Raw genomic sequence first — 16,255 nt, 5'->3', positions numbered from 1 at the left:
AGGCCTCTGTGGCCTATCACCGCATGGGCAAAAGACTCTCAAGGGTAGATTTTTGACATTGACCCCGAATGAAATACTCATTCAGTCACAAGGGCACACTGGCATCACTGGAAAGCCATTACCACACAAATTCAGTATTCCATTTGCAGATGCTACAACTTGTACTGTTCAAAGAGTGAGTATTTCTGTAAGGATTTAACTTTGTCTTATCTTTATATGGCCTTGTGTGCTATTTGTGTCAGATATTTAATTTTTTAAAAATATATCCTTTGTGGTTACTTCTTCCTTTTGCTTAAATGTAACAGAAGTATCTCCCTTCACTCTTGACTTATGAGAAATCTTGGGGGCTTCTCCCTTTGGTTGCCTCACTCCCTGGCCAGGTCATGGCCTGTCAAAAAGTTAGGTGTCAAAAACCTATTATCAGAGGAAGGAAACATGTAGGTGGGGATATGGCCCCAGACACAAGCAGTTTGCTAATGGTAACAGCTACAACTTCTTACCTACTATCCCCTAGTAGATGACAAGGATGGCAGGGCTCTGTCCTTGTACACATGCGTCACTCAAGGCATATTAGCTACTTATCAAATGTATGGTAGATGGAATTGAGCTGACCTGGAACTGTTATGAAGCTCGGAAAGCTCCATGAGACCCTGAGCTCTTTGAGGGTGGGCCTGGGATTGCATGTGAGTCTTTGTCAGCCTGTAATGGACCGCCATGACACCCTGCCTTCTTCGGTTGACCGTCATCGCTAGCCACATGCTTCCCCTTTAGCTTCTGTGAGGCTGTGTTCTCCTGGTTTCCTCCTACCTTTCTGGAAGGGCTTCTTAATCTCCTTTAAAATTCTTCCTAGTCTACCAGATCTCAGAAGGATAGTAGGCCTCAGAGCAGGGGTCTCCTCTGTACCTGCAGTCCCAAGTGTGTAGCTCCATAGCTCTAAAGCTTCAATATTTATTTGATATTTAGCCCTAGACTGGTATTCGATAACTTGGATGTTTTACAGAACTTAACACATTCAAAACAGAACACGTAATTGAACTACCCTCCTACGACACAAACCCGCCCCGCCCTTGGTCACCACCACACCACTGCATGTCACCATCCTCCCAACAAGCCAGTCAAACCAGAAACTCAACCATCACCTTTGATTCTTCCATTTCCCTCACTATTCATGTGTAATCCACTGACAAATCCTGTTAATATTTTCACCTAAATAATTCTTGATTTCATTTGCCTCTCTATGAGTCTCCACTGCCAAATATATACCCGCCATGAGCGCATCTCGACTGGGCTCCAGCAACAGCCTCCTCGGTGGTCTTCCTGCTCTCGATCTCGTCTCCCCTCCCTTCAGTCCATTTTTCCATGAAGAAGCCAAAGTGACCTTCAGAAACTATGTAAATTGACCATCTTGTTCCTTGCTTAAAACCTTTCATTCAGTATTTAGCACACATAACGTCGGGGGGTCACAGGGAAGGCAGTACAGCACAGAGAAGACAAGTAGGGACTCTATAGCATCTTACTACGCTGATGGACAGTGACTACAACGGGGTGTGTTTTGGGGGACTTGATAATATGGGTGAATATAATAACCACAATGTTGCTCATGAGAAACCTTTATAAGATTGTATATCAATGATACCTTAATTAAAAAATAAATAAATAAAACATTGCTTTCAGCGACTTCTCTTCGTACTTGGAATAAAATCCAAACTCCCCACCATGTCCTAGAAGACTGCATGACCTTGCCCTTGCCTATAGTAAACGAATCTTTTCTTCTTGTCCCACACCCCTTGCTGCATCCTCCTCTTCTTTATTCTCACTTAAGCCGAGCTCTTTGCCTCCCTCCGCTTGGACACCTCCCCCAGCTCCTCAGACGCTCCTCTTATGCCAGGTCTCACCTGCCACTGCCTCACGGCATCCATGACCACCCCCTTCTCCCATTATTCTCTGTCCCTGTATCTTCTCTGTTCATGGTACTTACACACGCTACACTTTTACAAATATACATTTATTTGTCTTCTTCCTTATTGCCTTTTTCTTCGGACTCTAAGCTCAAACGAGTGCCTTGTTCTCCACAAGCCCAGTACAGTGTCTGGCAGATAAAGGCATTAAATAAATACACGTGGGAAGAAAGGTAGGCGAGAAATGGAAGGAAAAACAGGAACTGGGGGAGGAGAGGAGGAGGAGGAGGAGGAGGAGGAGGAGGAGGAGGAGGAGGAGGAGGAGGAGAAGGAGAAGGAGAAGGAAGGGGAGGAAGAGAGAGGACAGAGTGAGAGACTGAGGAAGGTCTTTGAGATGAGCATCTTCATAAAACAGCAGGAGCTTAGAGTGAGGGAGCAAAGAGGGGAGGCGAGGAGAGAGCACCTGAAGTTTTCCTCCCTCCCTTCTGTGCTCTCTCCTGTTCATGTACTTTGTAGGTTGTCCTCGCTAGTCGTCTTGCATAGCCCTTTGAGAAAGGCGTCAAAGCTTCACTTACTGGTGAGAAGAAAGAGGCTCAGCCAAGGTGAAGGGCCCCACCGCTCCCCCACCCGCAAGATCTCATAGCTGGGTTCTGCAGGTGGGCGGTGGGGCGCGGCTCCTTTTCTTCCCTCCTCCACAGTGGCTTACGTCCTTCGCAGTGTCTGTGGACTGGCAATGTTTTTTTGATCAAATGCTATCTGAGGAAAACCTGGGAAGGACCACACTTGGAAGCGGACTGGACCTGCCACACAGCTTCTGTGCGTTGCAGACCGACAGTAAGCCCGCCACCAGCCCACAGCCTGTGAAGGCTGACGGTGACTGGCAGCCTCGCTAAGGGGGGGCGGGCTCAGTCTCCATGGTGTGCGGCGCACAAGACTAGCAGCAGCCTGCCTGCGGGCTCCCAGCGCCTCAGATCTCAGGACAGTGAGTATTTTTATATTACCCCTGTCTTCAGATGTATTTATTAGAATTTACATTTACTGGCTACTTTTTTACATTGAGACACCTCTACCAGAAAGACAGAAATTCAAGTTCACTAATCAGATTTACAAGGATTCATGTAAAGGAAAATTTGCTGAAGTCATTCAAAGGCTAGTGAATTGTAAGTTTTCCATAAATACATTTTTGGTTTTCTTAAGAAAGCCTCTAATAGTATCATTTGTTTATTTGAACAGCTTTATTGAGATTATTCACATACCATAAATCCATCTATTTAAGGTACACAATTCTGTGATTTTTAAATATATTAGAAGTTGTGAAAGCATCACCCTCCACTAATTCTAGAACATTCATCACCCTCAAAAAGAAATCCTATAGTTATTAACAGTCACTTACTGCCATCCACCTCTCCCCACTCCCAGACAACCAATAATCTACTTTCTGTTTCTGTGGATTTGCCTATTCTGGACATTTCACATAAGTGGCATCATATAATATGTGGTCTTTTGTGATTGGCTTCTTCCACTTAACATGTTTTCAAGGTTCATCCATGTTTGTAACAGGTGTCAGTACTTTGCTCCTTTTTTATTGGCAAATAACACTCTATTGTATGAATATTCCACATTTATTTATGCATTCATCCATTAGTGGACATGGGATGTTTCCACTTTCTGGGCTACTAGAATAATGCTGCCACAAAACATTTGTGTACAAGTTTTTTGTATGGACATGTTTTTTATTTCTTTTAAGTAAAAACCTAGGAGTGGAGTTATAGGTTATGTGATAACTGTAAAATTTAACCATTTAAAGAACAACCACAACTGCTTTCCAAAGTGGCTGCACCATTTTATATTTCACCACAGTGTATGAGGTTCCAATTTCTCCACATCCTCACCAACACTTGCTTGTTGTTTGTGTTGTTTTTCTTTTTTAAATTTTTAATATCATTAATATACAATCCCATGAGCTACACTGTGGTTACTAGAATTCCCCACATTATCAAATCCCCATCGCAAACCACATTACAGTCACTGTCCATCAGTGTAGTAAGATGCTATAGAGTCACTGCTTGTCTTCTCTGTGCTATACTTGCCTTCCCCCATGCCCCCCCCCCCCAGGTTATGTGTGCTCATCGTAATGCCCCTTAGTTCCCCTTCTCCCTCCCTTCCCACCAATCCTCCTCAGTCTCTTTCCCTTTGGCAACTGTTAGTCCCAGTTCTTCAGTTCTGTGAGTCTGCTGCTGTTTTGTTCCTTCCATTTTTGCTTTGTTCTTATGCTCCACAGATGAGTGAAATCATTTGGTACTTGTCTTTCTCCACCTGGCTTATTTCACTGAGCATAACACCCTCTAGCTCCATCCATGTTGTTGCAACATGGTAGGATTTGTTTTCTTCTTATGGCTGAATAATATTCCATTGTGTATATGGTACCACATCTTCTTTATCCATTCATCCACTGATGGACACTTACATTGCTTCCATTTCTTGCCTATTGTAAATAGCGCTGCAATAAACATAGGGGGTGCACATGTCGTTTTGAAACAGGGCTCCTGCATTCTTAGGGTAAATTCGTAGGAGTGGAATTCCTGGGTCAAATGGTATTTCCAATTTTAGTTTTTTGAGAAACCTCCCATACTGCTTTCCACAATGGTTGAACTAGTTTACATTCCCACCAGCAGTGTAGGAGGGTTCCCCTTTCTCCACATCCTCACCAGCATTTGTTGTTCCTAGTCTTTTCTATGTTAGCCATCCTAACTGGCATGAGGTGATATCTCATTGTGGTTTTTAATTTGCATTTCCCTGATAATTAGCGATGTGGGGCATCTTTTCATGTGCCTGTTGGCCATCTGAATTTCTTCTTTGAAGAAGTGTCTGTTTTTATCCTCTGTCCATTTTTTTAATAGGGTTATTTGCTTTCTGGGTGTTGAGGTGTGTGAGTACTTTATATATTTGGGATGTTAACACCCCTTGTCGGATATGTCATTTACAAACATATTCTCCCATACTGTAGGATGCCTCCTTATTCTGCTGATAGTGTCCTTTGCTGTACAGAAGCTTTTTAGCATGATATACTCTGATTTGTTCATTCCTGATTTTGTATCCCTTGCCTGAGGAGATGCTTTCAGGAAAAAGCTGCTCATGTTTATATTCAGGAGATTTTTGCCTGTCTTTTCTTTTAAGAGTTTTATGGTTTCATGACTTACATTCAGGTCTTTGATTCATTTTGAGTTTACTTTTGTGTATGGGTTTAGACGATATTCCAGTTTCATTCTCTTGCGTGCAGCTGTCCAGTTTTGCCAATACCAGTTGTTGAAGAGGCTGTCATTTCCCCATTGTGTGTGCACGGCTCCTGTATCATATATTGATTGACTTTATATGCTTGGGTTTATATCTGTTGTTGTGTCTTTTTAATTATAGTTATCCTAGAGGGTGTGAGGTGGTGTCTCATTGTGGTTTTGATTTGCATTTCCCTAATAATGATCTTGAATATTTTTATATGCTTTTTGACTATTTGCATATTTTTTTGAGAAACTTTTGTATGTTTTATTTTTATTTTGCTCTTTTTAAGTGAATTTTTTTATTATTCAGTTGTAATGTATGTGTGTGTATATATATATATATATATATACCCTGAATACAACTTCTTTATCAGATATGTGATTTGTAAATATTTTCTTCTATTCCGTGGTTGTTTTTTTCATTTTCTCAAAGGTATCGTTTACAGAAAAAAGTTTTTAATTTTGTTGCAATCCAATTTATCTAATCTTTTGTTGCTTATGCTTTTGTTGTTATATCCATGAACCATTGCCTGCCCCAATGTGATGTGCTGCCATTATTGTCTTCTAGGAGTTTACTTTTAGGTCTTATAGATAGGTCTGTGATCCTTCATAGTTATGCATTTGGCATGAGGTACAGGGCCACTTTCATTTTTTTGCACTGGTTGGCCAACTGTGTCAGTACCAGTAAAAAAAAAAAACTGTTCATTCCCTACTTAATTTTACTGATACCTTTGTTGAACATCAATTGACTATAGATGTAAGGTTTATTTCTAGACTCTTAATTCTATTCCATTGCTCTGTCTACCTTTATGCCACACTTCCTGCCACCTTGTTCTCTTTGTATATGCACATAATATACTTTGTACCACACTGTCTTGATTACTGTAGCTTTGTAGTAAGTTTAGAAATCAGGAATGGTGAGTCTTCCTACTTTGTTCTTTTTCAAGATTGGTTTGGCTCTCTGAGTCCCTTGCATGTCTATATGAGATTTTAGGATCATTTCATCAATTCCTCTGCAAATAAATTTAGCCACCCATTGAACACACCTACTTAAATTATAATTCATCTGTGAGAAGTTGTGGAGTTTCCTTGGTATGAACTCATACGTGGAACAAATGGAGTGGGTCTAACTGAAACCCACTGAAAAGTTTGTGTGAAAGGCAAGCAAAAAGGCTTCCAGCCACTGATTCTAAAAACGGTTTGGTTTTTCATGATACCTGCACGTTGGAAACCCTCTTCTACTTCTGTTTACTATTTTATTTTGTCATTGATCAAATGCTCCAGTGTAAAGGTATTCTACCAAAACAAACAAGCCCAAAAGACAAAATGCATCCTGTGCCATCTTGTCTCCTAACATGTACTGAGCACCCACTTAATGCAGAAAGGCATGCGTGTCCTACACATTCAGAGGTTCTGGGACCCATTTGGGCCTCTCCCGTGGTCCTTCAACAGGAAACAACCTCCACATCCTTACTGCCTTACATCACATCCCCAGTCTCGCTCACTGCTGTCTGTCCCCTGCCTTACAGCCAAAGGGAGAGATTGCTACTCAAATTGTGGTCTGTGAACCAGTGGTTGCTATGGGGACTTTTGTACAAATGCAGAATCTCAAGCCCCATCCCAGACCTACTGAATCACAATCTGCAATTTAACAAGATTGCAAATGCTTTATATATACCAGAGATTGGTAAACTATGGTTACTGGCCAAAACTGGCTTGCTCCCTGCTTTTGTAGGCCTTGGAGAACCTCACAGCTGTGCCTAGCTGTTACCCAGGGCCCTGCTGGTCACCACCTACACTTTAGGGACTCTGCTGTTGGCAACTGCTGGGCACTGAGCAGTAGAATCCCAGTCCAGTCAAATCACCTTGCTTCCCACCAGCTGTCAACTTGAGATGGCTGGACTCTTGGAGAGGAAAGAGGCCAGGCTGGGATGAAGGCATCCCCAGGGCAGAGTGAAAGTGACCATCCCACAGCTCAGGCCTGCTCAGTCACGTTGCTCTTTGTTCTAAGAATGTCTGCAGCTGAGGGCTACTGGGCAGAAAGCATGCTCACCCACTCCCGCCAACCATTCCCTCTGTCCCCAGAAAATCTCCACCTTCATAGCACCCAGGGCACTGCCTGTTCATTACGTTACTCACTCCTCTCCCACTATCGGATTGTCATCATAGTCCGCGTGTATCAGACCCATGTGGAGGGCTTACTACATACAGATGGCTGGCTCCCCATCCACCCCAGTTTCTAATTCGGTGGTCTGATTTTGGGCCCAATAATTTGCATTTCTCATAAATTCCTGGCTGATATTGCAGCTGCTGGGGCTCAGTTTGTATGATTGACTCCACATTCTTCCCGAGATCTCAACTTAAATATTGAGATCAAAGAGACATTCCCACTGACCCCACCTTAAGTGGCTCTCTCCTCATCCTTTGTGTGTGTGTGTGTGTGTGTGTGTGTGTGTGTGTGGTCTATCTCAGCCCCTTCTTGTTGACTAGAATCTGAAACAATCTAAATGTACTTTTCATGCTATTTTGAAGGGATCTCTTTACTCATGCATGATTTTGTAACATCATACACTTGTAACATGGAAAATACCGGTTCATGAAATTATTCAGACTTCCCAAATGCTGACACGTCTCATTATACGATATTTTATGATCATTTTTATTAAGTCGTATAATCAAGGATTGTAATTTAATACAAATAATTCCTACTTCTTTAGTTTCTTTTGTGAAACTAGTTTAGGTATTATTTATTTACTTATTTATTTATTCTTACTATGCATGTGTGGTGGTGAAGAATGTCAGAAACCCATGACTGCAATATCCAGTATGGTGTCACTGCCCACAGCTTGCTTCTTGCTAAGGCACCAGCAGTTTCTACATCATTACTTTTGAACCATCAGAACAATTGTCAGGACAGCGAACAAGGCCAATGACATTGTAATATTTTAATGAAGATACTTTGGCCTCATGGATCCCCTGAAAGAAACCTAGGAATTCCTAAGCATATGTAGACTATAGTTAGAGAACTGTTGGTCTTAATATTAAAAAGAACTGTAGGCATTTTATTCATATGTTACATCTTGTCCACCTCCTAAGCTGGTGTAGTGTAAATATTTAATTTCCTTGGAACATCTGCTCTGTATCCAATACAAACTTTTCCCATGGATTGTCACTGTATCCTCACAACAATCCTGGCAAATTAGATCCATTCTATGGATGAGAAAGGTAAAGCACAGCATACACAACTAACTCAGGGTCACACTACTAGCACTTTGGAGCAAGAGTAGGAAAAAGCACTGGAAAATGGGTTAAGGCCAAATAGCAAATGCCAGCCTGTGACTTTAGCCTATAATCCTGTAGTCAGAGGGGAAACATTGATAGTTTTGGGGTAGGGGACTGGCATACACTAACCAGAGGAGCGAAGATCCAAATACACTCAGCAGAGCGCACACACAAACCAACGCTGGGTTCAAATATACGGGATGAGCAGGAAAATAGATGACAAAGAAGCCTGTGGAATCACTCACTAGCAATACAGTTGTAGAAAATTTCCTAAGCAGCATGTTTTTCCTACAGTAGTTGTTGTCATGGAGTTGGCCAGAATGTCAGACCTGACAAAGCTCCACCAAGCAGTGGCTGCAGGAGACGGCAATTCGGTGAGAAAGATTTTGAAGAGAGGTCTCTGTGACCCAAACTATAAGGACATGGACTGGAACGACAGAACCCCACTTCACTGGGCTGCGATTAAAGGTGAGTGGGAAATGCCTAGGGAAGAATCCAGCCCTTTGTGTCCATTTGTGAAATCACCGGTCAGTCGTCTGTATGGGGGAGCAGAAAGACCATCTCATGAGAGCTGGATGGGACATTTCATTCCCGGCACCACCACTGGCTCATTGTAGCACCATAAATGAGTTATTTAACATCCTTAGGCCTTAGTTTATTCATCTATGTAACGGGAATCTTGTGGTGAGGATTCAGTAAGATAATGGGTGCATCGTGGCTAACACACAGTCTGCTCTCAGTTAATATTAGCCCTCTTCCCTCTTGACCTCTGGCAGGAATGGAGTATCATTCCTGTGGTGGGACAAGGACTGTGTCTTGTCCATTGCTGGGTCCCCCTTGCCTAACACAGCTCTGTTATGTGATGGGAGGGCAACAGGGGCAAAAATTCAGCCAGTGGTCGTATCAAGGCCTTTGGCAATAGAACACCAATGAAGAATGTCAAGTAAGAAAGTGCTCTAGTAAGCTTCACTTTTTAAAAATTTGTTTTTATTCCACTATGGAGGATGGATTGGAAGGAAGCAAGACTGGCTGCAGAGAAATCAGTTAGGAGAATTTTAAAGAAATTTAAGTACAAAGTGATGGTAGCTGTATCAAAGCAGCTTTTAATGAACATTTGCTATATGCTGGACACTATGCTGTGTACTTGATGTCTGCAATTTTATTTGCACCTCAAAAAAACTCAGGAAGCCATGATAATACCCTTAATTAAGCAATGAGGACACTGAGCCTCAGATGGTTGTTCTTGTCAGGGGTGCCACAGTTAGCCAGTGGCATTTATTGTCAGGTCTGAAGCCATATCTATTGGACTGGAAAGCCTGTGCCCTTAGTCTGTGCTAACTGTAATGTAAGTGGGACTTAAAATATTTTTTATTGAGATATTATTGACATACAGCATCCTATCAGTTTCAGGTGTACAATACAATATTATTAGCTATAGTTTCCATGCTGTACATTACATCTCCAGGACTTATTTAGCTTATAACTGGAAGTTTGTACCTTTGACCCCCTTCACCTAATTCATCCTCCACCTCCACCTCCAGCCTCTGCCTATGGCAACCCTCAATCTGTTCTCTGTATCTATGAATTTGGTTTTTGTTTTTTAAGATTCCACATATAGGTGAGATCATACAGTATTTGTATTTCTCTGTCTGACTCATTTCACTGAGCATCATGCCCTCAAGTTCTATCCATGTTGTCACAATATACTTGTTTTTTAAATCAGCACTGAGACTGCCTGAAGCCGAGTAAGCCTTGCCAGCCAGCAAAGGCAAGTGTAGAGTGACTTGGGAGAGAAAACAAGATTCCCAGGAATGGACTGCAGGAATGGGCGGGGCCGAGGGGTGTTCTAGAAGAAGTCTAGGGAATAGTGGATGGTTTCCAACCCCAGGTGGGAGCAAGGTTCACAGGGCAAGGATGGAGCACTGAGTCCCCGGGAGGGGAGTGGGAGAAGAAGGGAGGAGGGGTTGCTGCTAAGGAATTGGCTGGGCCTGCCAATGTCTCCCCTCCTTTGTGCTATCTAGGTGAGCCCTGGCCTTAGTCCAGCAGAGACGTTTCAATCTTAACCTCCTCCTGTTTCTTCTTGATAAACTGAAGGGCATTTGGACGTGATGCAGCTCTTAATAGAATATGGAGCCAGGCCCTGCCTGGTAACTGATGTGGGCTGGACCCCAGCTCACTTTGCAGCTGAGTCAGGCCATCTGAATGTGCTCAAAATTCTCCATGCACTGCATGCCGCCATCGACGCCCCCGACTTCTTTGGAGACACACCAAAGAGGATTGCGCAGATCTATGGGCAGAAAGCCTGTGTGGCATTCCTGGAGAAGTAAGTTTCATTTATTTCCAGCCACAGAAAGGACAGAAACAGGAGCCTGTGATCAAGGTCTTTTCCAACTCAGTGGTCTCAGGTCAATGAAAATGAAATGAGAAAATCCAGCCAAATGTTGTTTGAGTTGTTTTTCATAAAATTTTCACTGAGGTGACTAGTTTGGGGTATAAACTGCATTGTTTTAGATTATGTAAAATCTTTTGTTTTTAAATTACACAAATTGTAATAATTGTAAGACACATAATTATTATAATTTTGATTATATAACTGTTATAGTTATTGTTTTAAATTATACAAAAATTATATCAGATAAGAGAGGTGGGACACCAGGTTTGAAAATGGAACATGGGACAAGATTTGTATATTCACATTAACTGTGTGACCTTGGACAAGTTAAGTCTCCTGTCTGATCCTCAGGTTCCTCATATTTAAAATGAGACAGGTGAATTAGGCTATCATCCTTAAGGGCCCTTCTACCTGTGAATCTCTACTCACACACTCACCAAAGATAAGAACTTCCCTAATATTTGTTAATATTTTGTCAGCTAAGAATTCAAATAGAATTAAGTATCCATTATGTACCTGAGAATTACAGCTCTAGAAAGGATGGAAATAAAATTTAGAAATTTGTGACTTGGTTAATAAGTAATTTGTGCAACAGACAGTAAAGTAGCAAAGTGAAGGCAGCACTGCTTGAAAACTGAACTGAGATCGATAGCAAATCGATCCATAGGGCAGTTCTTGGTGAGCAGGGGGAGTGACAGTGAGATGCCTTTCTAAGAACTTGAAAATAAAATTATTTTCAGAAACTTAGACTATCAAATCTTTGCCTGCAATGAGATTAGTCATCTGTAGGAGTAACTAAGGAGACCGTCTCTGGAAAGCGGTGTCCTACATGTAAAATATTCAAAATCATAATCGAGGTGATTTGTGGAACCAACAAGCAGAGCCTTGACCCCGACTCAAAGACTCTTCCTTCTCCCCCATCCTGCTCTCACTGCCTGCATTCAGGGACCTCCTCCATGCGGCTCAGCAACATTGTTCTCCAAACTTTTTAAAGCTCTAATATACCACTAGGCAACCATTGCTCCCTTTCTTCATTTACCAGCTCCTGGATCATCACACAGGTATTTGAGGGCATCGGGACCTCTTCTCATGCAACTTCTTTCCCTCCCAAACTGTCACCTCCCTCTAGGCTCACCGCCTGCATGTGGACGCCACCCCTTCCCCTCTCTTCCTGATATTCTTAAATTTCCATCTCCTGTCCTTCTGTAGTGTCTAAACCAGGGTTCACGAACTTGGATCGGTCTCTGTCTTCTCCATTCCAAAGCTTAGTCTGCTGGAGAAAAGCCCACAGATAAGTAGATGGGTGGGTACCACCAGAACTTCTAGGATTTTTATCTTCAGCTGAGCTCCCAGGATAGCTTGGCTGTTTACCTAAAAGTTAGATTGGCTGTATATTGACAATCGACAATTCCAAGTCCCCTTCACATTCAGCATCGCCTGCAGAAGGTATAGTTTCTACTTCACAGAGAACACTGAAGCCCGGGTATACATTTTAAACCTCTATTACCTATATATTGTATATACATGTACATCTTTCCTTTCTTACCTTGCTGCCCATCATTCTATAAGAAGTCTCATCCCCCCATCCAGACCCTTGATCCAGTCCTTTGTCTCCTTTCGGATCATCATTCCTACATTCTTCATTGCTTCTTTCATCCTCTCTTCTATATTTTTAGTTTTTTTCCAATTCCCTCTGTTCAGTTATTTTTGGCCTGTGGACATGCTCCAATTGATCTTATTAAAAAACACACAAGTGATTAGAGGTCATTCTCATGTCTGCGATGACTTTCTTCTCTCCTTTTCTAAGGAACTCAAGAGTTAATCTATATCATTGTCTCTACTCCCTCACCCACTTTTCAGACTTCTTCCGCTGTCATTGTACTGCATCAGCTCTCATCCAGGGATATTCTTGTTGCTAAATCAATGGCATCTTACCTCTTCTTAATTCACATCTTCCCTCCACTTAATCTGGTTTTTGACAACTCTTCTCTCCTGATTTGTCTGACACCGCTCTAGTCTAGATCTCCTTCAGTCTGTCTGACCATGTCTTCTCATGATTTCTCTGAGCTCCTGTACTTGAAGCCTTTTGGATGCTGAAATTCCTCAGGGTCCTGGCCTTGGCTGCCCTCTGCTGACTTTCTCTGAGTAGTCTCAGCCCCTCCCTAGTGATAAGTGGGTGGATGAACATGACCCATGACCCCAGCATAACTGAAGTGAAGGAGGAGTAGTTCCTCCAAATGGTGGAGAGTGTTACTACCAGGAAAAGTGGGCAAGCAGTGCTGAGCCGACAAAAGCAACGGAGGTCACCTGCATCATGAGCAAGTCATTACTGACCATCATTAGCTCCCATGAGGGACTTCCCTTTTGACAGAGAGAAGGAATTCTGGTTAAGGGGAAATTAATCTGAACCTTAAAAGACAGCTAAGATCTGACTAATGGGAGATAGAGGAAGATCCTCGTTTTGGAGGGAAGGCAGAAAGTTGGAAATGTGCATAAGGTGTGTGTATATGGGAGAAAGTGGGAAGATAAATGGCCTGGCTAAGTAGAGAATTCATGATGAAGAGAAGTAGAGAATAAGCTTGGGTGAGTGAGTGACCACAGACAGCTGGGCAGGTAGATGAGTATGAATTCATCAGGGAGGAGCAAGATGCAACAGATGCTAGCGAGGTTCTCTTGTAGTGGAAGAGGTGGTGCTGTGCAGGTAGGATTGGAGGCAAGGAGATCACTTACAGAATTTCTTAACACTCATATTGCAAGTAGGTGGGCTCCTAGGTTAGGATGGTAAAGAGAAAAGATATAAGAGAATTTCCTAAAGAAGCCTAGACAGTATTTGAAAGTTTTCTGAAGATCCTAGGGATCTTAGTAGAACAATTCAACTTTAAGTTTAGCCTAAGTAGTAAATTTCTCATACAAAAAATATTTTTGAATCCTACTATGTGCATGGCATCAAACTAGATGCTTAAAAGTATTTAAAGATAAATCAGATACAGTGCTAGACATTAAGAAGTTACCTGCCTGGGTAAAGACATAACTTGTTTACATAAATTATACTAATATAAGATAGAAAGTGATACTGGTTAAAAGAACAGGGCAGAAGACGGACACTATGTGGTCTGAATATGAAGAGATCATATCTAGCTTGTTGGGGACATGGGACCTGAAGGACAAGCAGGTTTGTTAACTTCTAAGTGAACTGTACTTTTTAAAATGCTTTGCAGTTAAAATGTTTGCCCTGCCTGTACCATCACCCCTCCGATTCCATCCATGCTCATATTGGCTCAGATTTGGTCTATGTGAAGTGGCTTCACCAACGACTTTAAGCAAGCCACATGCTAACTTAAATACAAATACCTCAGACACAAAAGTTACTTTTGTATGCTTCCTATTGTCCAGGTGTGTATGATGACCTATTCATCTAGTTCTCCATTTATCATCTGTTCTGTTATTCTATATCTGTCATCTACATATTATATATAATTGAACTATTATTTACATAAATCCATCTATACCTATAGCACATATGCAATTATGAGTAGTTTTTAACATGTTTCTGCACTTCAAAATTTTATACAGTGAACAAACATGGCTTTATAATTAGGAAAAAATACAAAATAAATGAAGGAAAACAGCCTCCCAATAATACACTGGTTACTTTATAAATGTCAACAAATAAAAATTAGCAGCACCTTCTTCAAGCTAAGCACCTGCCTTCAATCCTCCTAGCATCCAACTTTGCCATTTTTTTGCCTTCTCAAAGTAGTTTCTTTCAGATCTGAGCCCTCCCTGAGAGTGTACTTGGAAATGCTCTAAGTTGCCCTCCTTCCTTCTCGATGGGATCACTGAAGTGCCCGGCTGTGTGTGGAGGGCGGGAAGAGGCCCACCCCCCAGCCAGGCCAGGCTCTGGGGTCTGCGTGCTGAGGGCTGCCGTCTCCCCTCCCCCAGGGCTGAGCCTGAGTGCCAGGCCCACCGCCTCACCGCCAGGCGGAAGGGGCTGCCATTGGACCAGCAGGATGAAGACTGGGATGCCAAGAAAAGGGAACTGGAGCTGTCTCTTCCCTCCCGGAATCAAAACACTAATAAGAAAAAGAAGAAAAGTCGAGGCCCCACCAGGGTCAGCCATACCAAGGAGAGGAGAGCGTGAGAAAGCCCGTGCCCAACAGGCTAGACCTGCTTTCTGGTGGAAACCTTTCCCTGGTGGCAGAGTCAACTTATTAGGTGTGTGTTGTCTTTACATGATTTTTCCTCATGGACCATTCCCAGACAGCTCCTGAACGTCAAGACTTGTCAATGGCAAGACTTGCCAATTGAGCGAATATCATTATATACCCAGGAGGAGCAACCTGGACAGTAGACTGGCTCAGTGGAAATAACCGGAAATCCTGACACGAATTAATTTCATCCCACCTAACTAGTGAGAGAGAGCATGAGGTAATGGAACATGTGATTATAGCTCTGCTTGTCAACTATTTAGGAAATGTAAAATACAGATGAGGCATTTCCAGTGAAAATATTGCATGCAAACTGAGATGTGAGGTAGACGTAAAACACATACCAGATTTTGAATACTTAGAACAGAAAATGTGAAATAGCTCATTAATAGTATTTAATATCGATTACATGCTGAAATGATAATATTTTGGATATTGGGCCAAATAAAATAGATACCAAATAGGAATTTTACCGTTTTCCTTTCACTAGAATGTTTAAAATTATATAGGTGGCTTGCCTTGCTTTTCTTCCCTATCAGATGACACCACAGTAGAAACCAGAAAGCCATGGGAGCCCCCACCAGGCAGCTGGCTTGGTGCACTTTAACTGGCTACCCTACATTTTAGGTTTACTAATTTCTCTCCCTAAGTCAATAACTTTAGGAACCTAACATTCTTTACTATATATTACTCAATAAATGCTACTATTAATACAGGCTAAGTTCGGTTTGAATTTTCCAAAATGAATAAATACTTGGACCCCTCTGTTGGGCTAGGGACCCCAAATTCTTGCTAAATTTGCAGGAGAGAAATCAAAGACCTTCTGCCCCTTAGGAATCATGCAAGTGTTTCTCAACTTTACATCAAGGAGTTCAGGAACTGGGGAATCAGCTGGTACCCTCTGTATCATATTCCTATCTCTGGCCTGCTCACACTGAGGCATTTCTCTGGCCTTATCTACCACATGCACTCATTGCACTAGTCTTTGAGCAAACTAATCCACAAAGATTTCTTTTTTAATGTTCAGTGCAGGACTTTTCATGGCCATGTGACTCTGTGCCTCCTTATCAGTTGCCATGAAACTTGATGATTGCAGCCTATGAAAAATCTAAAGTCATAAAATACCTCTCACTGATAAGTTAAGGTTGCATATGAAGCAGTGAAATTTGAGGTCTGGATATTATCGCTCTTACAAAAACG

General features: G+C 42.1%; 1 protein-coding gene across 2 annotated transcripts; it reads left to right on the top strand.

Moving 5' to 3' along the window:
- Positions 1-2,779: 2,779 nt before the first annotated feature.
- LOC140846690 (ankyrin repeat domain-containing protein 66) lies at positions 2,780-15,727 on the top strand. Of its 2 annotated transcripts, none has more exons than XM_073224197.1 (4): positions 2,780-2,880; positions 8,750-8,923; positions 10,550-10,778; positions 14,790-15,727. In XM_073224197.1, exons 2-4 carry the CDS (start codon positions 8,761-8,763, stop codon positions 14,986-14,988), a joined length of 591 nt encoding a protein of 196 aa, XP_073080298.1. In that variant the 5' UTR covers positions 2,780-2,880; positions 8,750-8,760; the 3' UTR covers positions 14,989-15,727. The 2 variants fall into 2 exon arrangements, with proteins under 2 accessions (XP_073080298.1, XP_073080299.1); XM_073224198.1 differs by having other exon boundaries at positions 2,833-2,880; positions 8,753-8,923.
- The last annotated feature ends 528 nt before the right edge of the window (positions 15,728-16,255 follow it).

The sequence above is a fragment of the Manis javanica genome, chromosome 16 (genome assembly GCF_040802235.1).
Source record: "Manis javanica isolate MJ-LG chromosome 16, MJ_LKY, whole genome shotgun sequence".
In the NCBI taxonomy this organism is placed as follows: domain Eukaryota; kingdom Metazoa; phylum Chordata; class Mammalia; order Pholidota; family Manidae; genus Manis; species Manis javanica.
This window is presented reverse-complemented; position numbering and strand designations above follow the sequence as displayed.